The following is a 27,149-nucleotide window of genomic DNA, read 5'->3' as shown; positions in this document are numbered from 1 at the left end:
AATTCACAAAAAGACGCCATCGCTGCAGCTAGCGACTGGAACGAGCTGCAATAAAGTTTTATCTCAATCTCTTAATTCAAAGGCTCAATCATGGACACTCTTAATGACATTTGTGGCTGCTTTGCGTGATGTATTGTTGTCTCTACTTTCTTGCCCTTTGTGCTGTTGTCTGCCCAATAACGTTTATACCATGTTTTGTGCTGCTACCATGCTATGTTGTTGTCTTAGGTCTCTTTTGTCGTGATGTGTGTTTGTCCTATATTTATTTTTAATCCCAGCCCCCAGGCTTTTGGTATGCCGTCATTGTAAATAATAATTTGTTCTTAACTGATTTGCCTAGTTAAAAAAGGTTAAATTAAATAAATAATATACTATTGCGCTCTAGTTCCAAACTTCGCGAGACTAGTCGTGCTTTGACGTCATCATAAAATGGCTACTCAATCAAAGGGATTATAAGGTATTGTAATTTTACACACGTTTCTGTGCTTAATTTCTACATGTAATATGTTTTAATGTTATATGTATCCTTGCGATTACGCCACCGAATGCCCGGTCATTTTAAAACTTCCCCACGTAGTTTACCGCGTACTCCTCGTCGCATTTCGAAATAAGAGCCCTTTGTTATTAACGTTAGCGCGCTCATCCTCGATAACCAAGTGGGCCTAACCTAGCTAAACTTCACATTAAGTAAATGTTTTCAAGCTCCATAAACGTTTACCGCCCAGTATACAAGAATAGTTATTGAATCAAAATCATTCACAATGTCATTGATATAATCATGGTAAAATAAAATGTAGCTGATTTGCGCGGATTCCTGTGGGTGCAGTAAGCCATCGTAGGATTCGTGATGAACTTTTATTTTCATAACGTTAACGTTACTTTGGCATCTACTGTGTTGCTACAGAGTACGATGAGATGAGTGTTACCGTAATGTGTATTAATTTCAGTCACTTAATTTTATCCCAACAGAACAACACCTGGTATTCTCAACCAAACAATAACGTTATTATAAAGGGTGAGTATGTGTATTTATGTAAATGTAGCTATATACTGCTGGGGGAGAGACAAGTAAAGAACCAACAAGAACAACGGTAATAGTAGCTAGATGAATAGATAAGACACATATTTTGGTAGAGAAAAGATGGACATGTACAAATGTTTTAAATATTCTTGATGAATGCTTGCCACCAATGCTCCTTATAGGACACATCACTGCACTCTATACTCCTCTGTAAACTGGTCATCTCTGTATACCCGTCGCAAGACCCACTGGTTGATGCTTATTTCTAAAACCCTCTTAGGCCTCACTCCCCCCTGTCTGAGATATCTATTGCAGCCCTCATCCTCCACATACACCACCCGTTCTGCCAGTCACATTCTGATAAAGGTCCCCAAAGCATACAGATCCCTGGGTCGCTCCTCTTTTCAGTTCGCTGCAGCTAGTGACTGGAATGGGCTGCAACAAACACTCAAACTGTACAGTTTTATCTCAATCTCTTCATTCAAAGACTCAATCATGGACACTCTTACTGACAGTTGTGGCTGCTTTGTGTGATGTATTGTTGTTGTCTCTACCTTCTTGCCCTATGTGCTGTTGTCTGTGCCCAATAATGTTTGTACCATGTTGTGTTGCTACCATGCTGTGTTGTCATGTGTTGCTGCTTTGCTATGTTGTTGTTTTAGGTCTCTCTTTATGTAGTGTTGTGTTGTCTCTCTTGTTTTGATGTGTGTTTTGGCCTATATTTTTATTGTATTTTTTTTTAATCCCTTGCCCCTGTCCCCGCAGGAGGCATTTTGGTAGGCCATATTTTAAATAAGAATTTGTTCTTAACTGACTTGCCTAGTTAAATTAAAAAAAATAAATGAAGTGAAATAGTAACACGGGACAAGGTTGTAAAAAGACTGGTAGTAATATATTAAATTAGCATAAAAGAGAAACGCTTTAAATACTGTCAGTCTGAGGTTGGCCCTGTCAGTGAAAAATTACTCAAATTAACCAGAAACAACCTTGCAAGCACACAACCTCCAATGCCATAAAGTTTTATTAGTATAGGTAAAGCACTAATAGTTAAACAACCCCATTGAAATGAATTATCTTCCAGGCAGTTTGGCTCTGGCACGAAGCAGTGATGTTACAGCAGGCCCACAGCGAGCACCTGTTGGAGCAGCTGCGTTGGCAGCGGGAAAGCAACGTTCTGTGTGACATCACGGTCGTTGTGGGCGACACACTGTTCCAAGCGCACCGTAATGTCCTGGCGGCGTTCAGCGGGTTCTTCTCGGCACTGCCTGACAGAGGTCACCGGGTCATGACCCTTAACCCTGAGTTTGTCAGTGAGCAGGCCCTGGACACCCTGCTGAAATACATCTATACTGGAGAACTACACACTGACAGGTCAGTACATCACTACACTGGTGTGTGCGAGGCTAATTTAGCAATAGGTGTGGAAACACTATTCACCAAATCAAAAGGTGTGTAAGCTCCCCTATTCACCAATTCCCCTGAATAATACGACTACACCACAATTTTAGTGTCTGTCATGAGAATTTTGTTCTCAATGTTCATAAACTGAACTTCAATTAAAATACTCTGTCTGTTACTAAGAATTTGTAAGGTTCTTATTAAAATGAAACAGAGGCCAGTCTACCATAGTCAGCATGTTTATTTACGAGAGCTCTCCTTATCATTTCCTGTACATTGGTCTATATACTTCACATTTCGTCATAAATGTCCCTCAGAAACGATGACAATATAGTTCACAAGTCTTCTCCTACTCATACATTGTCTGCCACCTGTTATACAATCTACTACAAGCCCAAGGTCTCTCCCCTCCCTGGGTGGGGACAGAATTTCCTGTAAGGAACACAGTAGTACAGCTTGTCTGTCGATAGCTCCTCTTATCATTTGTTTCACACTTGCACCCTGCTTAAGTCATTATTCATAAAAGTCATAAGTGTCACAATAACTATGTATAATGCAATATTGTTGTTCATCTGTTGTTATTGCTTTCTTGTTTATCTGTGGTTGACCATAACAGTGAGGGGTCTGAGGCCGTGCTGAGAGCAGCAGTGTTCCTGGGGATGAGGGAGGCGGAGCGTCTCCTGATAGACAAGACAGACAGCCAACAGGAGACGAGGATAGAGTCAGCCCCACACACCCCCTCCGCTCCCTCACCCTCCTTCCCTCTCTTACCCCCCAGCCCAGAGGTAATTGAACCTCTGTCCTGCCTTTCTGGAGTGGGCTCTGTAGAGAAGGATGAGGAGAAGGAAGGAATGAGGGGGGAGGAGGAAGAGAGGGAAGATCCAGAGTACACCCCTCCCTCCCCAAGCCCCTCAACATCCCCCCGGAGAGGAGCCAGGAAGAGGAAGGGAAGAAGGCCCAAGGCCACACCTAGAAACCAGACCTCACCTGGAAACCAAACCTTGCCAAGTAACCAAACATCAGCTAGCCATGACGACATACCAGATGACACAAAAGTCACCCAGCCCCAGAGGGGGAGGGGCAGGGGGAGAGGCAGGGGGAGAGGAAGGGGAAGGGGAAGGGATCTGTCGTTAGAAGCGTCAGACCCTCAGATCGTTGAGGAGAACCAGACAGACCTCAGCCCATCGTCACTGAAACTTGTCAAGAGGAAGAGGATGAGTAGTGGAGAGAGGAGAGGAGGAAAGAGAGGGAGGGGCAGAGGAAGAGGGAAACTGAAGGAGAACAGATTGAGCGATGGAGAGGGGGATGAGGGAGATGATAAGGGGAAGGCTGGGTTGAAGAACCAACAGGTGAAAGAGAAGCCGGTGTGTGCGGAGTGTAAAAAAGAGTTCTCTGAGATCAGTAGTCTGAGGAGACACATGAGGATCCATAAAGGAGTGAAACCTTTCCAGTGTCTCTTCTGTTCCCGAGCCTTCACACAGGGAAACCAGCTCAAGACTCACCTTCGCATACACACAGGTGAGATACACACACACACACACACCAAGCATACACACAGGTGGGACCCTAACTGTCTCTCTGCCTTTCTAGGAGAGAAGCCTTTTGCATGTTCTCAGTGTGACAAGGGTTTTACCCAGAAGTGTCAGTTGGTGGGTCACTGTAGAATGTACCATGGAGAAGAGAAGCCTTACACCTGTGAACAATGTGGGCTGAAGTTCACTACCTCATCTAACTACAAGATACACAGCAGGTAGGAGGACTGTGGAAAGAAGGCCTATTTGTGTTTATCTTTTCTTTTTTTCCCACCTTTATTTAACCAGGTTGGCCAGTTGAGAACAAGTTCTCATTTACAACTGCGACCTGGCCAAGATAAAGTAAAGCAGTCCGACACAAACACAGAGTTACACATGGGATAAACAAACGTACAGTCAATAACACAATAGAAAAATCTATATACAGTGTGAGCAAATGAAGTAAGATTAGGGAGGTAAGGCAATAAATAGGCCATAGTGGTGAAATAATTACAATTTAGCATTAACACTGGAGTGATAGATGTGCAGAAGATGATGTGCAAGTAGAGATACTGGGGTGCAAAGGAGAAAAAAAATAACAATATGGGGATGAGGTAGTTAGGTGGGCTATTTACAGATGGGCTGTGTACAGGTGCAATGATCGGTAAGCTGCTCTGACAGTTGATGCTTAAAGTTAGTGAGGGAGATAAGACTCCAGCTTCAGTGATTTTTGCAATTCATTCCAGTCATTGGCAGCAGAGAACTGTAAGGAAAGGCGGCCAAAGGAGGAGTATGCTTTGGGGATGAACAGTGAAGTATACCTGCCTGCTGGAGCGCGTGCTACGGGTGGGTGTTGCTATGGTGACCAGTGAGCTGAGATAAGGCGGAGCTTTACCTAGCACAGACTTATAGTTGACTTGGAGCCAGTGGGTTTGGCGACGAATATGAAGCGAGGGCCAGCCAACAAGAGCATATAGGTCGCAGTAGTGGGTAGTATATGGGGCTTTGGTGACAAAACGGATGGCACTGTGATAGACTACATCCAATTTACTGAGTAGAGTGTTGAAGGCTATTTTTTTTTATGACATTGCCGAAGTCAAAGATCGGTAGGATAGTCAGTTTTACCAGGGTATGTTTAGCAGCATAAGTTAAGGAGGCTTTGTTACGAAATAGGAAGCCGATTCTAGATTTAATTTTGGATTGGAGATGCTTAATGTGAGTCTGGAAGGAGAGTTTACAGTCTAAACAGACACCCAGGTATTTGTAGTTGTCCACATATTCTAAGTCAGAACTGTCCAGAGTAGTGATGATAGACTGGCAGGTGGGTGCGGGCAGCGATCGGTTGAAGAGCATGCATTTAGTTTTACTTGCATTTAAGAGCAGTTGGAGGCCACGGAAGGAGTGTTGTATGGCATTGAAGCTCGTCAGGAGGTTTGCTAACACAGTGTCCGAAGAAGGGCCAGAAATATACAGAATGTAGAGGTCGACCGATTGTGATTTTTCAACGCCGAAACTGATTATTGGAGGACCAAAAAAAGCTGATACCGATTAATCGGCATTTATAATAATGACATTATGGCGGCCCAAACTGCTGCATATACCCTGACTCTGCTTGCACAGAACGCAAGAGAAGTGACACAATTTCCTTAGTTAATATTGCCTGCTAACATGATTTTTTAAAAACTAAATATGCAGGTTTAAAAAATATATACTTGTGTATTGATTTTTAAGAAAGGCATTGATGTTTATGGTTAGGTACATTGGTGCAACAACAGTGCTTTTTTGGCAAATGCGCTTGTAAAATCATCACCCGTTTGGCAAAGTAGGCTGTGATTCAATGATAAATTAACAGGCACCGCATTGATTATATGCAATGCAGGACAAGCTAGATAAACTAGTAATATTATCAACCATGTGTAGTTAACTAGTGATTATGTTAAGATTGATTGTTTTTTATAAGATAAGTGTAATGCTAGGTAGCAACTTACCCTGGCTCCTTGCTGCACTCGCGTAACAGGTGGTCAGCCTACCACGCAGTCTCCTTGTGGAGTGCAATGTAATCGGCATCCAAAAATGTTGATTACCGATTGTTATGACAACTTGAAATCGTTCCTAATTAATCGGCCATGCCGACCTCCAACAGAATGGTGTCGTCTGCGTAGAAGTGGATCAGAGAATCACCGGCAGCAAGAGCGACATCATTGATGTATACAGAGAAAAGAGTCGGCCCGAGAATTGAACCCTGTGGCACCCCCATAGAGACTTTCAGAGGTCCGGACAACAGGCCCTCCGATTTGACACACTGAACTCTATCTGAGAAGTAGTTGATGAACCAGGCGAGGCAGTCATTTGAGAAACCAAGGTTTTTGAGTCTGCCGATAAGAATGTGGTGATTGACAGAGTCGAAAGCCTTGGCCAGGTCGATGAATACGGCTGCACAGTATTGTCTTTTATTGATGGCGGTTATGATAATGTTTAGGACCTTGAGCGTGGCTGAGGTGCACCCATGACTAGCTCGGAAACCAGATTGCATAGCGAAGAAGGTACGATGGGATTCGAAATGGTCGGTGATCTGTTTGTCAACTTGGCTTTCGAAGACTTTAGAAAGGCAGGGTAGGATAGATATAGGTCTGTAACAGTTTGGGTCTAGAGTCTCCCCCTTTGAAGAGGGGGATGACCGCGGCAGCTTTCCAATCTTTAGGGATCTCAGACGATACGAAAGAGAGGTTGAACAGGCTCGTAATAGGGGTCGCAACAATTGCGGCGGATACTTTTAGAAAGAGAGGGTCCAGATTGTCTAGCCCAGCTGATTTGTAGGGGTCCAGATTTTGCAGCTCTTTCAGAACATCAGCTATCTGGATTTGGGTAAAGGAGAAGTGGGGGAGGCTTGGGCAAGTTGCTGTGGGGGGTGCAGAGCTGTTGGCCTGGGTAGGGGTAGCCAGGAGGAAAGCATGGCCAGCCGTAGAGAAATGCTTATTGAAATTCTCTATTATCGTAGATTTATGGTGGCAGTGTTTCCTAGCCTCAGTGCAGTGGACAGCTGGGAGGAGGTGCTCTTCTTCTCCATGGACTTTACAGTGTCCCAGAACGTTTTGAAGTTAAGGCTACAGGATGTAAATTTCTGTTTGAAAAGGCTAGCCTTTGCTTTCCTAACTGCCTGTTCCTAACTTCCCTGAAAAGTTGTATATCGCGGGGGCTATTCGATGCTAATGTAGTACGCCACAGGATGTTTTTGTGCTGGTCATGGGCAGTCAATTCTGGAGTGAACCAAGGGCTATATCTATTCTTAGTTTTTTTTTTTATTGAATGGAGCGTGCTTATTGAACATGGTGAGGAAAGCACTTCTAAAGAATAACCAGGCAACCTCTACTGACGGAATGAGATCAATATCCTTCCAGGATACCCGGGCCAGGTTGATTAGAAAGGCCTGCTCGCAGAAGTGTTTTAGGGAGCGTTTGACAGTGATGAGGGGTGAGCGTTTGACAGTGATGAGGGGTGGTCGTTTGACCGCGGACCCATTACGGACGCAGGCAGTGATCGCTGAGATCCTGGTTGAAGACAGCAGAGGTGTATTTAGAGGGCAGGTTGGTCAGGCTGATATCTATGAGGGTGCCCATGGTTACGGATTTAGGGTTGTACCTGGTAGGTTCCTTGATAATTTGTGTGAGATTGAGGGCATCTATCTTAGATTGTAGGACGGCCGGGGTGTTAAGCATATCCCAGTTTAGGTCACCTAACAGTACGAACTCTGAAGATAGATTGGGGGCACAGCTGGGGGCTGAGGGGGGTCTATAGCAAGCGGCAACACTGAGAGACTTATCTAACTGTGTGTGTGTGTCTATATAGGATGCACAGTGGAGAGAAGCCGAATGTGAGTTCATCTATCTAACTGTGTGTGTGTGTCTATATAGGAAGCACAGTGGAGAGAAGCCGTATGTGAGTTCATCTATCTAACTGTGTGTGTGTGTCTATATAGGAAGCACAGTGGAGAGAAGCCGTATGTGAGTTCATCTATCTAACTGTGTGTGTGTGTCTATATAGGAAGCACAGTGGAGAGAAGCCGTATGTGAGTTCATCTATCTAACTGTGTGTGTGTGTCTATATAGGAAGCACAGTGGAGAGAAGCCGTATGTGAGTTCATCTATCTAACTGTGTGTGTGTGTCTATATAGGAAGCCGGGGGAGCCGAGTGGCCCACGGGGGGCAGGAAGCCGTGGAGGGCCGATGTGAGTTCATCTATCTAACTGTGTGTGTGTGTCTATATAGGAAGCACAGTGGAGAGAAGCCGTATGTGAGTTCATCTATCTAACTGTGTGTGTGTGTGTCTATATAGGAAGCACAGTGGAGAGAAGCCGTATGTGAGTTCATCTATCTAACTGTGTGTGTGTGTCCATATAGGAAGCACAGTGGAGAGAAGCCATATGTGTGTGAACGGTGTGGGAAGGGTTTTGCCCAGGCCAGCACTCTGACCTATCACATGAGGAGCCACACAGGAGAGAAACCTTACCAATGTGACACCTGTGGGATGGCCTTCTCCGTCTCTTCTTCTCTCTTCACACACAAACGCAAACACACAGGTAACCCACTGAGGCAAGGAGAGTGTGTGTGTGTGAGCGAGCATGGGTCCCCGTCTTCTCTGACCTGTGGTTGTCTGTGTGTTTTCCAGGTGAAGCGCCACACGAATGTCTGGTGTGTCAGAGGGCCTTCATTACCAAACGAGAACTCAACAAACACTCTCGCATCCACACCGGTGAGTCTACGTAACGCGCACACGTGAGAACCGACAACGTTGACCTCATGAATCTATCCAAGGGAAAAGATCAAATCAAAGTTTTTTGGTCATGTGCACTGGATACAGGGTGTAAATGGTACAGTGAAATGCTTAGTTACCAGCGCTCCTCAACCGTGCAATACACATTTATAAAACAAATACACAAGTTATAAAAAGTAGTAAAAGAAGAAAATAGTCATGTTTGCAATATATCACAGTAAGAGTATACAGTTTAGACTATGGAATGCGCTAAAGTGAGGAGTGACATGGTTGAGCAGCTTAGGTAAATAAATAGTAACAGCAACGGAGTGAGTGAGTGACAAGCGCGAAGTGTCCAGCTGTCAAATCCATCACTGTCTGTTAGTTATTAGTATATCTACTGTGTTCTAGAAGGGTTTCTGCCCTGGAGTGGAGAGGAAACACAGGTTGGAGAGAGTGAGGAGGAAACACAGGTTGGAGAGAGTGAGGAGGAAACACAGGTTGGAGAGAGTGAGGAGGAAACACAGGTTGGAGAGAGTGAGGAGGAAACACAGGTTGGAGAGAGTGAAGAGGAAACACAGGTTGGAGAGAGTGAGGAGGAAACACAGGTTGGAGAGAGTGAGGAGGAAACACAGGTTGGAGAGAGTGAGGAGGAAACACAGGTTGGAGAGAGTGAGGAGGAAACACAGGTTGGAGAGAGTGAGGAGGAAACACAGGTTGGAGAGAGTGAAGAGGAAACACAGGTTGGAGAGTGTGAGGAGGAAACACAGGTTGGAGAGAGTGAGGAGGAAACACAGGTTGGAGAGAGTGAGGAGGAAACACAGGTTGGAGAGAGTGAAGAGGAAACACAGGTTGGAGAGAGTGAAGAGGAAACACAGGTTGGAGAGAGTGAGGAGGAAACACAGGTTGGAGAGAGTGAGGAGGAAACACAGGTTGGAGAGAGTGAGGAGGAAACACAGGTTGGAGAGAGTGAAGAGGAAACACAGGTTGGAGAGAGTGAAGAGGAAACACAGGTTGGAGAGAGTGAGGAGGAAACACAGGTTGGAGAGAGTGAGGAGGAAACACAGGTTGGAGAGAGTGAGGAGGAAACACAGGTTGGAGAGAGTGAGGAGGAGAACACAGGTTGGAGAGAGTGAGGAGGAAACACAGGTTGGAGAGAGTGAGGAGGAAACACAGGTTGGAGAGAGTGAAGAGGAAACACAGGTTGGAGAGAGTGAAGAGGAAACACAGGTTGGAGAGAGTGAAGAGGAAACACAGGTTGGAGAGAGTGAGGAGGAAACACAGGTTGGAGAGAGTGAGGAGGAAACACAGGTTGGAGAGAGTGAGGAGGAAACACAGGTTGGAGAGAGTGAGGAGGAAACACAGGTTGGAGAGAGTGAGGAGGAAACACAGGTTGGAGAGAGTGAGGAGGAAACACAGGTTGGAGAGAGTGAGGAGGAAACACAGGTTGGAGAGAGTGAGGAGGAAACACAGGTTGGAGAGAGTGAGGAGGAAACACAGGTTGGAGAGAGTGAGGAGGAAACACAGGTTGGAGAGAGTGAGGAGGAAACACAGGTTGGAGAGAGTGAGGAGGAAACACAGGTTGGAGAGAGTGAGGAGGAAACACAGGTTGGAGAGAGTGAGGAGGAAACACAGGTTGGAGAGAGTGAGGAGGAAACACAGGTTGGAGAGAGTGAGGAGGAAACACAGGTTGGAGAGAGTGAGGAGGAAACACAGGTTGGAGAGAGTGAGGAGGAAACACAGGTTGGAGAGAGTGAGGAAGAAACACAGGTTGGAGAGAGTGAGGAAGAAACACAGGTTGGAGAGAGTGAGGAGGAAACACAGGTTGGAGAGAGTGAGGAGGAAACACAGGTTGGAGAGAGTGAGGAGGAAACACAGGTTGGAGAGAGTGAGGAGGAAACACAGGTTGGAGAGAGTGAGGAGGAAACACAGGTTGGAGAGAGTGAGGAGGAAACACAGGTTGGAGAGAGTGAAGAGGAAACACAGGTTGGAGAGAGTGAAGAGGAAACACAGGTTGGAGAGAGTGAAGAGGAAACACAGGTTGGAGAGAGTGAAGAGGAAACACAGGTTGGAGAGAGTGAAGAGGAAACACAGGTTGGAGAGAGTGAAGAGGAAACACAGGTTGGAGAGAGTGAGGAGGAAACACAGGTTGGAGAGAGTGAGGAGGAAACACAGGTTGGAGAGAGTGAGGAGGAAACACAGGTTGGAGAGAGTGAGGAGGAAACACAGGTTGGAGAGAGTGAGGAGGAAACACAGGTTGGAGAGAGTGAGGAGGAAACACAGGTTGGAGAGAGTGAGGAGGAAACACAGGTTGGAGAGAGTGAGGAGGAAACACAGGTTGGAGAGAGTGAGGAGGAAACACAGGTTGGAGAGAGTGAGGAGGAAACACAGGTTGGAGAGAGTGAGGAGGAAACACAGGTTGGAGAGAGTGAGGAGGAAACACAGGTTGGAGAGAGTGAGGAGGAAACACAGGTTGGAGAGAGTGAAGAGGAAACACAGGTTGGAGAGAGTGAAGAGGAAACACAGGTTGGAGAGAGTGAAGAGGAAACACAGGTTGGAGAGAGTGAAGAGGAAACACAGGTTGGAGAGAGTGAAGTGGAAACACAGGTTGGAGAGAGTGAAGAGGAAACACAGGTTGGAGAGAGTGAAGAGGAAACACAGGTTGGAGAGAGTGAGGAGGAAACACAGGTTGGAGAGAGTGAGGAGGAAACACAGGTTGGAGAGAGTGAGGAAGAAACACAGGTTGGAGAGAGTGAAGAGGAAACACAGGTTGGAGAGAGTGAGGAGGAAACACAGGTTGGAGAGAGTGAGGAGGAAACACAGGTTGGAGAGAGTGAGGAGGAAACACAGGTTGGAGAGAGTGAGGAGGAAACACAGGTTGGAGAGAGTGAGGAGGAAACACAGGTTGGAGAGAGTGAGGAGGAAACACAGGTTGGAGAGAGTGAGGAGGAAACACAGGTTGGAGAGAGTGAGGAGGAAACACAGGTTGGAGAGAGTGAGGAGGAAACACAGGTTGGAGAGAGTGAGGAGGAAACACAGGTTGGAGAGAGTGAGGAGGAAACACAGGTTGGAGAGAGTGAGGAGGAAACACAGGTTGGAGAGAGTGAGGAGGAAACACAGGTTGGAGAGAGTGAAGAGGAAACACAGGTTGGAGAGAGTGAAGAGGAAACACAGGTTGGAGAGAGTGAGGAGGAAACACAGGTTGGAGAGAGTGAGGAGGAAACACAGGTTGGAGAGAGTGAAGAGGAAACACAGGTTGGAGAGAGTGAAGAGGAAACACAGGTTGGAGAGAGTGAGGAGGAAACACAGGTTGGAGAGAGTGAGGAGGAAACACAGGTTGGAGAGAGTGAGGAAGAAACAGGTTGGAGAGTGTGAGGAGGAAACACAGGTTGGAGAGAGTGAAGAGGAAACACAGGTTGGAGAGAGTGAGGAAGAAACACAGGTTGGAGAGAGTGAGGAGGAAACAGGTTGGAGAGTGTGAGGAGGTAACACAGGTTGGAGAGAGTGAGGAGGAAACACAGGTTGGAGAGAGTGAAGAGGAAACACAGGTTGGAGAGAGTGATGAAGAAACACAGGTTGGAGAGAGTGAGGAGGTAACACAGGTTGGAGAGAGTGAGGAGGAAACACAGGTTGGAGAGAGTGAGGAGGAAACACAGGTTGGAGAGAGTGAAGAGGAAACACAGGTTGGAGAGAGTGAAGAGGAAACACAGGTTGGAGAGAGTGAGGAGGAAACACAGGTTGGAGAGAGTGAGGAGGAAACACAGGTTGGAGAGAGTGAGGAGGAAACACAGGTTGGAGAGAGTGAAGAGGAAACACAGGTTGGAGAGAGTGAAGAGGAAACAGGTTGGAGAGAGTGAAGAGGAAACACAGGTTGGAGAGAGTGAGGAGGAAACACAGGTTGGAGAGAGTGAGGAGGAAACACAGGTTGGAGAGAGTGAGGAGGAAACACAGGTTGGAGAGAGTGAGGAGGAAACACAGGTTGGAGAGAGTGAGGAGGAAACACAGGTTGGAGAGAGTGAGGAGGAAACACAGGTTGGAGAGAGTGAGGAGGAAACACAGGTTGGAGAGAGTGAGGAGGAAACACAGGTTGGAGAGTGTGAGGAGGAAACACAGGTTGGAGAGAGTGATGAGGAAACAGGTTGGAGAGAGTGAGGAAGAAACACAGGTTGGAGAGTGTGAGGAGGAAACACAGGTTGGAGAGAGTGAAGAGGAAACACAGGTTGGAGAGAGTGATGAAGAAACACAGGTTGGAGAGAGTGAGGAGGTAACACAGGTTGGAGAGAGTGAGGATGGAACACAGGTTGGAGAGTGTGAGGAGGAAACACAGGTTGGAGAGAGTGAGGAGGAAACACAGGTTGGAGAGAGTGAGGAGGAAACACAGGTTGGAGAGTGTGAGGAGGAAACACAGGTTGGAGAGTGTGAGGAGGAAACACAGGTTGGAGAGTGTGAGGAGGAAACACAGGTTGGAGAGAGTGAAGAGGAAACACAGGTTGGAGAGAGTGAGGAGGAAACACAGGTTGGAGAGTGTGAGGAGGAAACACAGGTTGGAGAGAGTGGGGAAGAAACACAGGTTGGAGAGAGTGAGGAGGAAACACAGGTTGGAGAGAGTGAAGAGGAAACACAGGTTGGAGAGAGTGAGGAGGTAACACAGGTTGGAGAGAGTGATGAGGAAACACAGGTTGGAGAGAGTGAGGAGGAAACACAGGTTGGAGAGAGTGAGGAGGAAACACAGGTTGGAGAGAGTGAGGAGGAAACACAGGTTGGAGAGAGTGAGGAGGAAACACAGGTTGGAGAGAGTGGGGAAGGAACACAGGTTGGAGAGAGTGAGGAGGAAACACAGGTTGGAGAGAGTGAGGAGGAAACACAGGTTGGAGAGAGTGAAGAGGAAACACAGGTTGGAGAGAGTGAGGAGGTAACACAGGTTGGAGAGAGTGATGAGGAAACACAGGTTGGAGAGAGTGATGAGGAAACACAGGTTGGAGAGAGTGATGAGGAAACACAGGTTGGAGAGAGTGAGGAGGAAACACAGGTTGGAGAGAGTGAGGAGGAAACACAGGTTGGAGAGAGTGGGGAAGGAACACAGGTTGGAGAGAGTGAGGAGGAAACACAGGTTGGAGAGAGTGAAGAGGAAACACAGGTTGGAGAGAGTGAGGAGGTAACACAGGTTGGAGAGAGTGATGAGGAAACACAGGTTGGAGAGAGTGATGAGGAAACACAGGTTGGAGAGAGTGATGAGGAAACACAGGTTGGAGAGAGTGATGAGGAAACACAGGTTGGAGAGAGTGATGAGGAAACACACGTTGGAGAGAGTGAGGAGGAAACACAGGTTGGAGAGAGTGATGAGGAAACACAGGTTGGAGAGAGTGATGAGGAAACACAGGTTGGAGAGAGTGATGAGGAAACACACGTTGGAGAGAGTGAGGAGGAAACACAGGTTGGAGAGAGTGAGGAGGAAACACAGGTTGGAGAGAGTGAGGAGGAAACACAGGTTGGAGAGAGTGAGGAGGAAACACAGGTTGGAGAGAGTGAGGAGGAAACACAGGTTGGAGAGAGTGAGGAGGAAACACAGGTTGGAGAGAGTGAGGAGGAAACACAGGTTGGAGAGAGTGAGGAGGAAACACAGGTTGGAGAGAGTGAGGAGGAAACACAGGTAGGAGAGAGTGAGGAGGAAACACAGGTTGGAGAGAGTGAGGAGGAAACACAGGTTGGAGAGAGTGAGGAGGAAACACAGGTTGGAGAGAGTGAGGAGGAAACACAGGTTGGAGAGAGTGAGGAGGAAACACAGGTTGGAGAGAGTGAGGAGGAAACACAGGTTGGAGAGAGTGAGGAGGAAACACAGGTTGGAGAGAGTGAGGAGGAAACACAGGTTGGAGAGAGTGAGGAAGAAACACAGGTTGGAGAGAGTGAGGAAGAAACACAGGTTGGAGAGAGTGAGGAAGAAACACAGGTTGGAGAGAGTGAGGAGGAAACACAGGTTGGAGAGAGTGAGGAGGAAACACAGGTTGGAGAGAGTGAGGAGGAAACACAGGTTGGAGAGAGTGAGGAGGAAACACAGGTTGGAGAGAGTGAGGAGGAAACACAGGTTGGAGAGAGTGAAGAGGAAACACAGGTTGGAGAGAGTGAAGAGGAAACACAGGTTGGAGAGAGTGAAGAGGAAACACAGGTTGGAGAGAGTGAAGAGGAAACACAGGTTGGAGAGAGTGAAGTGGAAACACAGGTTGGAGAGAGTGAAGAGGAAACACAGGTTGGAGAGAGTGAGGAGGAAACACAGGTTGGAGAGAGTGAGGAGGAAACACAGGTTGGAGAGAGTGAGGAGGAAACACAGGTTGGAGAGAGTGAGGAGGAAACACAGGTTGGAGAGAGTGAGGAGGAAACACAGGTTGGAGAGAGTGAGGAGGAAACACAGGTTGGAGAGAGTGAGGAAGAAACACAGGTTGGAGAGAGTGAGGAAGAAACACAGGTTGGAGAGAGTGAGGAAGAAACACAGGTTGGAGAGAGTGAGGAGGAAACACAGGTTGGAGAGAGTGAGGAGGAAACACAGGTTGGAGAGAGTGAGGAGGAAACACAGGTTGGAGAGAGTGAGGAGGAAACACAGGTTGGAGAGAGTGAAGAGGAAACACAGGTTGGAGAGAGTGAAGAGGAAACACAGGTTGAGAGAGGAAACACAGGTTGGAGAGAGTGAGGAGGAAACACAGGTTGGAGAGAGTGAAGAGGAAACACAGGTTGGAGAGAGTGAAGAGGAAACACAGGTTGGAGAGAGTGAAGAGGAAACACAGGTTGGAGAGAGTGAAGAGGAAACACAGGTTGGAGAGAGTGAGGAGGAAACACAGGTTGGAGAGAGTGAGGAGGAAACACAGGTTGGAGAGAGTGAGGAGGAAACACAGGTTGGAGAGAGTGAGGAGGAAACACAGGTTGGAGAGAGTGAGGAGGAAACACAGGTTGGAGAGAGTGAGGAGGAAACACAGGTTGGAGAGAGTGAGGAGGAAACACAGGTTGGAGAGAGTGAGGAGGAAACACAGGTTGGAGAGAGTGAGGAGGAAACACAGGTTGGAGAGAGTGAGGAGGAAACACAGGTTGGAGAGAGTGAGGAGGAAACACAGGTTGGAGAGAGTGAGGAGGAAACACAGGTTGGAGAGAGTGAGGAGGAAACACAGGTTGGAGAGAGTGAGGAGGAAACACAGGTTGGAGAGAGTGAGGAGGAAACACAGGTTGGAGAGAGTGAGGAGGAAACACAGGTTGGAGAGAGTGAGGAGGAAACACAGGTTGGAGAGAGTGAGGAGGAAACACAGGTTGGAGAGAGTGAAGAGGAAACACAGGTTGGAGAGAGTGAGGAGGAAACACAGGTTGGAGAGAGTGAGGAGGAAACACAGGTTGGAGAGAGTGAGGAGGAAACACAGGTTGGAGAGAGTGAGGAGGAAACACAGGTTGGAGAGAGTGAAGAGGAAACACAGGTTGGAGAGAGTGAGGAGGAAACACAGGTTGGAGAGAGTGAGGAGGAAACACAGGTTGGAGAGAGTGAGGAGGAAACACAGGTTGGAGAGAGTGAGGAGGAAACACAGGTTGGAGAGAGTGAGGAGGAAACACAGGTTGGAGAGAGTGAAGAGGAAACACAGGTTGGAGAGAGTGAGGAGGAAACACAGGTTGGAGAGAGTGAGGAGGAAACACAGGTTGGAGAGAGTGAGGAGGAAACACAGGTTGGAGAGAGTGAGGAGGAAACACAGGTTGGAGAGAGTGAGGAGGAAACACAGGTTGGAGAGAGTGAGGAGGAAACACAGGTTGGAGAGAGTGAGGAGGAAACACAGGTTGGAGAGAGTGAGGAGGAAACACAGGTTGGAGAGAGTGAGGAGGAAACACAGGTTGGAGAGAGTGAGGAGGAAACACAGGTTGGAGAGAGTGAAGAGGAAACACAGGTTGGAGAGAGTGATGAGGAAACACAGGTTGGAGAGAGTGAGGAGGAAACACAGGTTGGAGAGAGTGAGGAGGAAACACAGGTTGGAGAGAGTGAGGAGGAAACACAGGTTGGAGAGAGTGAAGAGGAAACACAGGTTGGAGAGAGTGAGGAGGAAACACAGGTTGGAGAGAGTGAGGAGGAAACACAGGTTGGAGAGAGTGAGGAGGAAACACAGGTTGGAGAGAGTGAGGAGGAAACACAGGTTGGAGAGAGTGAAGAGGAAACACAGGTTGGAGAGAGTGAAGAGGAAACACAGGTTGGAGAGAGTGAAGAGGAAACACAGGTTGGAGAGAGTGAGGAGGAAACACAGGTTGGAGAGAGTGAGGAGGAAACACAGGTTGGAGAGAGTGAGGAGGAAACACAGGTTGGAGAGAGTGAGGAGGAAACACAGGTTGGAGAGAGTGAGGAGGAAACACAGGTTGGAGAGAGTGAGGAGGAAACACAGGTTGGAGAGAGTGAGGAGGAAACACAGGTTGGAGAGAGTGAAGAGGAAACACAGGTTGGAGAGAGTGAGGAGGAAACACAGGTTGGAGAGAGTGATGAGGAAACAGGTTGGAGAGAGTGAGGAAGAAACACAGGTTGGAGAGTGTGAGGAGGAAACACAGGTTGGAGAGAGTGAAGAGGAAACACAGGTTGGAGAGAGTGAGGAAGAAACACAGGTTGGAGAGAGTGAGGAGGTAACACAGGTTGGAGAGAGTGAGGATGGAACACAGGTTAGAGAGTGTGAGGAGGAAACACAGGTTGGAGAGAGTGAGGAGGAAACACAGGTTGGAGAGTGTGAGGAGGAAACACGGGTTGGAGAGTGTGAGGAGGAAACACGGGTTGGAGAGAGTGAGGAGGAAACACGGGTTGGAGAGAGTGAAGAGGAAACACGGGTTGGAGAGAGTGAGGAGGAAACACGGGTTGGAGAGTGTGAGGAGGAAACACGGGTTGGAGAGAGTGGGGAAGAAACACAGGTTGGAGAGAGTGAGGAGGAAACACAGGTTGGAGAGAGTGAAGAGGAAACACAGGTTGGAGAGAGTGAGGAGGTAACACAGGTTGGAGAGAGTGATGAGGAAACACAGGTTGGAGAGAGTGAGGAGGAAACACAGGTTGGAGAGAGTGAGGAGGAAACACAGGTTGGAGAGAGTGAGGAGGAAACACAGGTTGGAGAGAGTGAGGAGGAAACACAGGTTGGAGAGAGTGGGGAAGGAACACAGGTTGGAGAGAGTGAGGAGGAAACACAGGTTGGAGAGAGTGAGGAGGAAACACAGGTTGGAGAGAGTGAAGAGGAAACACAGGTTGGAGAGAGTGAGGAGGTAACACAGGTTGGAGAGAGTGATGAGGAAACACAGGTTGGAGAGAGTGATGAGGAAACACAGGTTGGAGAGAGTGATGAGGAAACACAGGTTGGAGAGAGTGAGGAGGAAACACAGGTTGGAGAGAGTGAGGAGGAAACACAGGTTGGAGAGAGTGAGGAAGGAAACACAGGTTGGAGAGAGTGAGGAGGAAACACAGGTTGGAGAGAGTGAAGAGGAAACACAGGTTGGAGAGAGTGAGGAGGTAACACAGGTTGGAGAGAGTGAGGAGGAAACACAGGTTGGAGAGAGTGATGAGGAAACACAGGTTGGAGAGAGTGATGAGGAAACACAGGTTGGAGAGAGTGATGAGGAAACACAGGTTGGAGAGAGTGATGAGGAAACACACGTTGGAGAGAGTGAGGAGGAAACACAGGTTGGAGAGAGTGATGAGGAAACACAGGTTGGAGAGAGTGATGAGGAAACACAGGTTGGAGAGAGTGATGAGGAAACACACGTTGGAGAGAGTGAGGAGGAAACACAGGTTGGAGAGAGTGAGGAGGAAACACAGGTTGGAGAGAGTGAGGAGGAAACACAGGTTGGAGAGAGTGAGGAGGAAACACAGGTTGGAGAGTGTGAGGAGGAAACACAGGTTGGAGAGTGTGAGGAGGAAACACAGGTTGGAGAGAGTGAAGAGGAAACACAGGTTGGAGAGAGTGAGGAGGAAACACAGGTTGGAGAGAGTGAGGAGGAAACACAGGTTGGAGAGAGTGAGGAGGAAACACAGGTTGGAGAGAGTGGGGAGGAAACACAGGTTGGAGAGAGTGGGGAAGGAACACAGGTTGGAGAGAGTGAGGAGGAAACACAGGTTGGAGAGAGTGAGGAGGAAACACAGGTTGGAGAGAGTGAAGAGGAAACACAGGTTGGAGAGAGTGAGGAGGTAACACAGGTTGGAGAGAGTGATGAGGAAACACAGGTTGGAGAGAGTGATGAGGAAACACAGGTTGGAGAGAGTGATGAGGAAACACAGGTTGGAGAGAGTGATGAGGAAACACAGGTTGGAGAGAGTGATGAGGAAACACAGGTTGGAGAGAGTGATGAGGAAACACAGGTTGGAGAGAGTGATGAGGAAACACAGGTTGGAGAGAGTGATGAGGAAACACAGGTTGGAGAGATTGATGAGGAAACACACGTTGGAGAGAGTGATGAGGAAACACACGTTGGAGAGAGTGAGGAGGAAACACAGGTTGGAGAGAGTGATGAGGAAACACAGGTTGGAGAGAGTGAGGAGGAAACACAGGTTGGAGAGAGTGAGGAGGAAACACAGGTTGGAGAGAGTGATGAGGAAACACAGGTTGGAGAGAGTGAAGAGGAAACACAGGTTGGAGAGAGTGAGGAGGAAACACAGGTTGGAGAGTGTGAGGAGGAAACACAGGTTGGAGAGAGTGAGGAGGAAACACAGGTTGGAGAGAGTGATGAGGAAACACAGGTTGGAGAGAGTGAGGAGGAAACACAGGTTGGAGAGAGTGATGAGGAAACACAGGTTGGAGAGAGTGAGGAGGAAACAGGTTGGAGAGAGTGAGGAGGAAACACAGGTTGGAGAGAGTGAGGAGGAAACACAGGTTGGAGAGAGTGAGGAGGAAACACAGGTTGGAGAGAGTGAGGAGGAAACACAGGTTGGAGAGAGTGATGAGGAAACACAGGTTGGAGAGAGTGAGGAGGAAACAGGTTGGAGAGAGTGAGGAGGAAACACAGGTTGGAGAGAGTGATGAGGAAACACAGGTTGGAAAGAGTGAGGAGGAAACACAGGTTGGAGAGAGTGAGGAGGAAACGCAGGTTGGAGAGAGTGAGGAAGAAACACAGGTTGGAGAGAGTGAGGAGGAAACACAGGTTGGAGAGAGTGATGAGGAAACACAGGTTGGAGAGAGTGATGAGGAAACACAGGTTGGAGAGAGTGAGGAGGAAACACAGGTTGGAGAGAGTGAGGAGGAAACACAGGTTGGAGAGAGTGATGAGGAAACACAGGTTGGAGAGAGTGAGGAGGAAACACAGGTTGGAGAGAGTGATGAGGAAACACAGGTTGGAGAGAGTGAGGAGGAAACAGGTTGGAGAGAGTGAGGAGGAAACACAGGTTGGAGAGAGTGAGGAGGAAACACAGGTTGGAGAGAGTGAGGAGGAAACACAGGTTGGAGAGAGTGAGGAGGAAACACAGGTTGGAGAGAGTGATGAGGAAACACAGGTTGGAGAGAGTGAGGAGGAAACACAGGTTGGAGAGAGTGAGGAGGAAACACAGGTTGGAGAGAGTGAGGAGGAAACACAGGTTGGAGAGAGTGAGGAGGAAACACAGGTTGGAGAGAGTGAGGAGAGAGAGGTGTAGGTAAATAACAGAGGATGAAGAAGAAGGGATAGACTGATAAAGGAGTTTATATGGAGATTATAGATATGGCCCTTTGCTTTTCATGACTGTGTGACAAGAAAGACTCTAGGCCCTAGTTGTAGAGAATGAGGGGAGATGTGCGGTGTGTGTGTAGGTGGAGATCCAGCTGTTAAGCAGCGTGTGACATGTGAGCTGTGTGGAAACACCTACGCTGGCATGAGCAGCCTGAAGAAACACCAAGAGAGACAACACTTAGGTGAGAGTCTGTCTGTCTTCTATTTTCTTTTACCATCTACACTGCCTTACAAAATTATTCTTCATTTTATTGTGTTACAAAGTGGGATTAAAAAATAAATACATTGTCCAAAATCTACACAATACTTTTGTTTAATTTTTTTTATTTAAAAATGTAATTACTAAAATATAGTATTCGCTTCTTGACTGAAGCAGCTGAATACGTACATGTTAGATCTAAGTGCGTGGCAATTGCTTGCTTCAGTTCCGCGGGTACAGAAATGTCTCCGATTCCAGATACATCTTCGATCTTACTTACACAGTCGTCCAGCAGGGGAAAGTTTGCGAAGTTATCGTTCTCTGTTCGTCGTTTCCATAACGGTAGCTTTTTTTGAAAAGCCTTCAGGTTTTCCTCCGCTTCGATGATGTTGACTCCACCGCCCTGCATCTTTTGATTGAGATGGTTGAGAGCTGCGAAGATATCAGCCATGTACGCTAAAATGAGAATGAACTCAGAATTTTTGAAGCAATCTGCATGACAATGTTGGTGCTCTTGCAAAAACAGGGCTAATTCCACACGCACGGCAAAAACACGATTCAGCACCTGTCCCCGGGATAACCACCGAACGTTAGAATGGTACAGAAGTACCTCGAATTCAGAGCCCATTTCTTTACACAGCTCACTGAAGATGCGGTGCCTCAGAGCACTAGTTCGCACATAGTTCACGCATTCCACTACAATTTTTAATACTTCTGCCAGTTTTGGAGGCAAGGTTTTTGTTGCCAACGCATGCCTGTGCAGAATACAATGCGTAACAATGATGTGTGGCGCATCGGCTTTCACTAGCGCACCAAAACAAGACTTTCTTCCCAGCATGACTGGAGCTCCGTCCGAACAAACTGCAGAAACCATATCCCACGAAAGATTGTTGTCTTTGAAGAAGTCATCCACAAGTTTCTTCACATCGGCTGCCTTAGTTGTTGTTGTAAGAGGCTTACAAAATAAGAAATCTTCCTTTATCACGTCGTCTTTCACATAGCGCACGAATACAGCAAGCTGGCTTAGATTGGAAACGTCTGTGGTCTCGTCGAGTTGAAGGCTGAATTTTGCCGGGCTTGAAATCAGATCTGCAACTAATTGAGCCAAGATGTCTTTGCTCATGTCCTCTATTCTGTCGCTGATGGTGTCATTTGAAAGAGGAATTTGGGATAACTTAACTTCAGCCTCTTTTCCCAGCATGATATTCGCTATCTTCAACACAGCTGGTTTTATGAGTGTTTCACCAATGGTGTGTGGTTTGCCCTGCTTTGCGATCAGGTAAGCAACTTCGTACGATGCTGTGAGGATCGGTTTGTTAATGGGTACAAAGCCGAGAACAGGCAGAGTAACCTTTTCATCGAATCTGGCTCTCTTCACCTTGAATTCAGCGAGCGTTGTGTTCTTGTATTTTCCATCTCCATGCAGCTTAAGGAAGTGTTCTCTTAGTTTTGCCGGTGCTAGACTAGAATTGCTCAACTTGGCATTGCAAATCATGCAGTTAGGGCACTGACTCCCATCACGTTCCGTTATACATGTGAATCCATATTGTACATATTCGTCCGACCACTTTCTTTTTTTGCTCGACATAGCAAGTATGAAGGGATTAAAATATTAAGAAAGAAATCACAAGACGTACCATCACAAGTCGACTACTGAGCGCACCAAATTCCCTGCAGCACAGATGGGCCAAGCGATGTAGCGTGATCACCTGCAGCCAATGATGGCCAAGCGGGGAGTGTCATCACGAATCATATGAGTCGGATGTGTGTCTTGACCTCCGCCGAACCCCTGAGACTGACTCACCGAACCCCTGGGGTTCGATCGAACCCAGGTTAAGAACCACTGTGTTAGAAGCACATTTGTCAGTGATTACAGCTGTGAGTCTTCATGGGTGAGTCTCTAAGAGCTTTATACAACTGGATTGTGCAATATTTGCCAATTATTCTTTTCAAAATTCTTCAAGCTCTGTAAAGATGTTGGGGATCATGGCTATACAGCAATTTTCAATACTTGCCATAGATTTTCAAGGAGTTTTAATTCTAAACTGTAACTTGGAACATTAACGGTCTTCTTGGTAAGCAACTCCAGTGTAGATTTGGCCTTGTGTTGTAGGTTATTGCCTGCTAAAAGGTGACTTCCTCGCACGGTCCTCTAGGATTTTGCCTGTGCTTATCTGTATCCCGTTTCTTTTTATCCTGAAAATCTCCCCAGTATTTACCAATGTCAAGCATACCCATACCATGATGCATCCACCACCATGCTTGAAAATAAGGAGGCAGTTACTCAGTGATGTGTTGTTGGATTTGCCCCAAACATAAGGCTTTGCATTTAGACTAAAGGTCGACCGATTATGATTTTTCAACGCCGATACCGATTATTGGAGGACCAAAAAAAGCCGATACCAATTAATCGGCCGATTTAAAAAAAAAAATATATATATATATACAGTGGGGAGAACAAGTATTTGATACACTGCCGATTTTGCAGGTTTTCCTACTTACAAAGCATGTAGAGGTCTGTCATTTTTATCATAGGTACACTTCAACTGTGAGAGACGGAATCTAAAACAAAAATCCAGAAAATCACATTGTATGATTTTTAAGTAATTAATTTGCATTTTATTGCATGACATAAGTATTTGATCACCTACCAACCAGTAAGAATTCCGGCTCTCACAGACCTGTTAGTTTTTCTTTAAGAAGCCCTCCTGTTCTCCACTCATTACCTGTATTAACTGCACCTGTTTGAACTCGTTACCTGTATAAAAGACACCTGTCCACACACTCAATCAAACAGACTCCAACCTCTCCACAATGGCCAAGACCAGAGAGCTGTGTAAGGACATCAGGGATAAATTGTAGACCTGTACAAGGCTGGGATGGGCTACAGGACAATAGGCAAGCAGCTTGGTGAGAAGGCAACAACTGTTGGCACAATTATTAGAAAATGGAAGAAGTTCAAGATGACGGTCAATCACCCTCGGTCTGGGGCTCCATGCAAGATCTCACCTCGTGGGGCATCAATGATCATGAGGAATGTGAGGGATCAGCCCAGAACTACACGGCAGGACCTGGTCAATGACCTGAAGAGAGCTGGGACCACAGTCTCAAAGAAAACCATTAGTAACACACTACGCCGTCATGGATTAAAATCCTGCAGCGCACGCAAGGTCCCCCTGCTCAAGCCAGCGCATGTCCAGGCCCGTCTGAAGTTTGCCAATGACCATCTGGATGATCCAGAGGAGGAATGGGAGAAGGTCATGTGGTCTGATGAGACAAAAATAGAGCTTTTTGGTCTAAACTCCACTCGCCGTGTTTGGAGGAAGAAGAAGGATGAGTACAACCCCAAGAACACCATCCCAACCGTGAAGCATGGAGGTGGAAACATCATTCTTTGGGGATGCTTTTCTGCAAAGGGGACAGGACGACTGCACCGTATTCAGGAGAGGATGGATGGGGCCATGTATCGCGAGATCTTGACCAACAACCTCCTTCCCTCAGTAAGAGCATTGAAGATGGGTCGTGGCTGGGTCTTCCAGCATGACAACGACCCGAAACACACAGCCAGGGCAACTAAGGAGTGGCTCCGTAAGAAGCATCTCAAGGTCCTGGAGTGGCCTAGCCAGTCTCCAGACCTGAACCCAATAGAAAATCTTTGGAGGGAGCCGAAAGTCCGTATTGCCCAGCGACAGCCCCGAAACCTGAAGGATCTGGAGAAGGTCTGTATGGAGGAGTGGGCCAAAATCCCTGCTGCAGTGTGTGCAAACCTGGTCAAGAACTACAGGAAACGTATGATCTCTGTAATTGCAAACTAAGGTTTCTGTACCAAATATTAAGTTCTGCTTTTCTGATGTATCAAATACTTATGTCATGCAATAAAATGCCAATTAATTACTTAAAAATCATACAATGTGATTTTCTGGATTTTTGTTTTAGATTCCTTCTCTCACAGTTGAAGTGTACCTATGATAAAAATTACAGACCTCTACATGCTTTGTAAGTAGGAAAACCTGCAAAATCGTCAGTGTATCAAATACTTGTTCTCCCCACTGTATATATACAAAAATGTATTTGTAATAATGACAATTACAACAATACTGTATGAACACTTATTTTAACTTAATATAATACATCAATAAATCAATTTAGGCTCAAATAAATAATGAAACATGTTCAATTTGGTTTAAATAATGCAAAAACAAAGTGTTGGAGAAGAAAGTAAAAGTGCAATATGTGCCATGTAAGAAAGCTAACGTTTAAGTTCCTTGCTCAGAACATGAGAACATATGAAAGCTGGTGGTTCCTTTTAACATGAGTCTTCAATATTCCCAGGTAAGAAGTTTTAGGTTGTAGTTATTATAGGAATTATAGGACTATTTCTCTCTATGCGATTTGTATTTCATATACCTTTGACTATTGGATGTTCTTATAGGCACTTTAGTATTGCCAGTGTAACAGTATAGCTTCCATCCATCTCCTCGCTCCTACCTGGGCTCGAACCAGCCACCCTCGAAGCAGCTTTACCCATGCAGAGCAAGGGTAACAACCACTCCAAGTCCAAGTTTGAAACGCTATTAGCGTGCACCCCGCTAACTAGCTAGCCATTTCACATCGGTTACACCAGCCTAATCTCTGGAGTTGATAGTCTTGAAGTCATAAACAGCGCAATACTTGAAGCATTGCGAAGAGCTGCTGGCAAAATGCCGTAAAGTGCTGTTTGAATGAATGCTTACGAGCCTGCTGCTGCCTACCACCGCACAGTCAGACTGCTCTATCAAATCATAGACTTAATTATAACATAATAACACACAGAAATACAAGCCTTAGGTCATTAATATGGTCGAATCCGGAAACTATCATCTCGAAAACAAAACGTTTATTCTTTCAGTGAAATACGGAACCGTTCCGTATTTTATCTAACGGGTGGCATCCATAAGTCTAAATAATCCTGTTACATTGCACAACCTTCAATGTTATGTCATAATTACGTAAAATTCTGGAAAATTAGTTCGCAACGAGCCAGGCGGCCCAAACGGTTGCATATACCCTGACTCTGCTTTTTAAATGTGTTAATGTTAATGAACCTCAACTATTTTTCTTCAATCACAGTATTTAGCGGATTTGATAGATTTTTGTGTCTCAAACCAGTGAGCTTATTAACATTTCCAAATCAAGAATATGAGCAAAATGTAATTATTGACAATGAAAAAGGTGGGAATGTTGTTCCCTTATCATATAATTGCTATATTTACTGTCAGTGTAGCACAAAAAATTGTTTTCCAAATTGCATTTTGGCAAAAAAAATTGTCAACCCCTATTATTTCACACAGTGAGTTCATGTAACTTAATATGTGATTTGTTAAGTCAAATTTTACTCTTGAACTCATTTAGGCTTGCCTAAACAAAGGGTCTGAATACTTATGCAACAACTATATTTGAGTATTTAAATGTTTTTTTTTTAATTTAATCACTTTGACGACAGAGTATTTTGTGTAGCTTGTTGACAATAAATGTGTGTGTTCTTCAGGGGATGTTCCAGAAGGTGCTCTCCTCCACAACATTCCTATTGATCACCAGGGAATGATCTCCCGCGATGCGCCCAGCCCTGTGCCTGAGGAACCCGACAACCCCGACCCCGAGGAACCAGACATTGTTGAGCCCGCAACCCCTAACTTGAGCCCTAACCCTCTCTGTGTTCTAGTGGAGCAGCTGCATACATCTTCCCTCTCCTTCTCTTCCCCAGTCTCCCCTGCCGAAAATATAGAGCAGATCATCATCATTAGAACATTGGACAACGACCTCTGCCCTGACCCCTGACTTGAACAACTTTGACCCCTAACCCAGACCGTAACGTTACTCTCTCAGGCTTGGAGTCGGTTCGCCGTTTCGACTGGATCACATATGAATCAGCTGTAGTCAGATATAGAACTGTGTGAATAGTGGCGATGTTGACAAACGTTGATATGTCATGTAATTCTCTCCATCTCCGATCTAAAAGTATTTTATTTTTCTGGTATGTTTTTAATTGCTGTATATAGTTAAGTGAGATAGTCACTGAGGACCTACCCACAGAAAAGCCAGGCTCACCGTATGCTGGCTTGCATTTCTCTGATGGTTCTCTGTTCATTGTAATGGTTTTAAACCCACGTCTCAGTAACATGGGGCTTATGTATAAGCTAGAGGTTATATTGAGATAGGATGGATATTTATGAAAAATCTACGTATTTTTTTCTTCTTCAAATAAACAGCTATATTCTTTATTCTGAGGAATAAATATCTGAAATATCTGGGCTTTCTCATCCTTTCCACAACATTTCAGTATCTTTATAGATGCAATTTCACCTTTGAACATTTTACATCAGTGTGGATTAAAGAGAGTTAATGTTTTTAAATAGTGTTGATTTTTTAAAACAATTTCAGATAATTAATTCTAATGAATGTTGGCGTCCGTTCTCCACTTGCATTTTGGTTTTCCCAGCGTATGTGTTGCCATAGGAACGTAAACATTTTATTCTCGTTTTAGGCCTGGTATTTGTAATATTCGCAGCTAGCCTAGTCTCTCTACTATGGGTAATATTACAGAAGTTTGTTT

At 46.2% G+C, this 27,149-nt stretch overlaps 1 protein-coding gene across 2 annotated transcripts; it reads left to right on the top strand.

Moving 5' to 3' along the window:
- Positions 1-375: 375 nt before the first annotated feature.
- Positions 376-26,844, top strand: LOC139531612 (myoneurin-like). Of its 2 annotated transcripts, XM_071328226.1 has the most exons (9): positions 383-457; positions 970-1,015; positions 2,103-2,392; positions 3,036-3,937; positions 4,010-4,169; positions 8,328-8,506; positions 8,596-8,679; positions 20,439-20,540; positions 26,085-26,844. In XM_071328226.1, the coding sequence occupies exons 3-9, from the start codon at positions 2,130-2,132 to the stop codon at positions 26,372-26,374; spliced, it is 1,980 nt and encodes a 659-aa protein (XP_071184327.1). In that variant the 5' UTR covers positions 383-457; positions 970-1,015; positions 2,103-2,129; the 3' UTR covers positions 26,375-26,844. The 2 variants fall into 2 exon arrangements, with proteins under 2 accessions (XP_071184329.1, XP_071184327.1); XM_071328228.1 differs by lacking the exons at positions 4,010-4,169; positions 8,328-8,506 and having other exon boundaries at positions 376-457.
- Positions 26,845-27,149: the final 305 nt, after the last annotated feature.

Source organism: Salvelinus alpinus, chromosome 10 (assembly GCF_045679555.1).
Source record: "Salvelinus alpinus chromosome 10, SLU_Salpinus.1, whole genome shotgun sequence".
Classification (NCBI taxonomy): domain Eukaryota; kingdom Metazoa; phylum Chordata; class Actinopteri; order Salmoniformes; family Salmonidae; genus Salvelinus; species Salvelinus alpinus.
The sequence above is the reverse complement of the archived record's forward strand: the minus strand, read 5'-3'. Positions and strand labels throughout refer to the sequence as shown.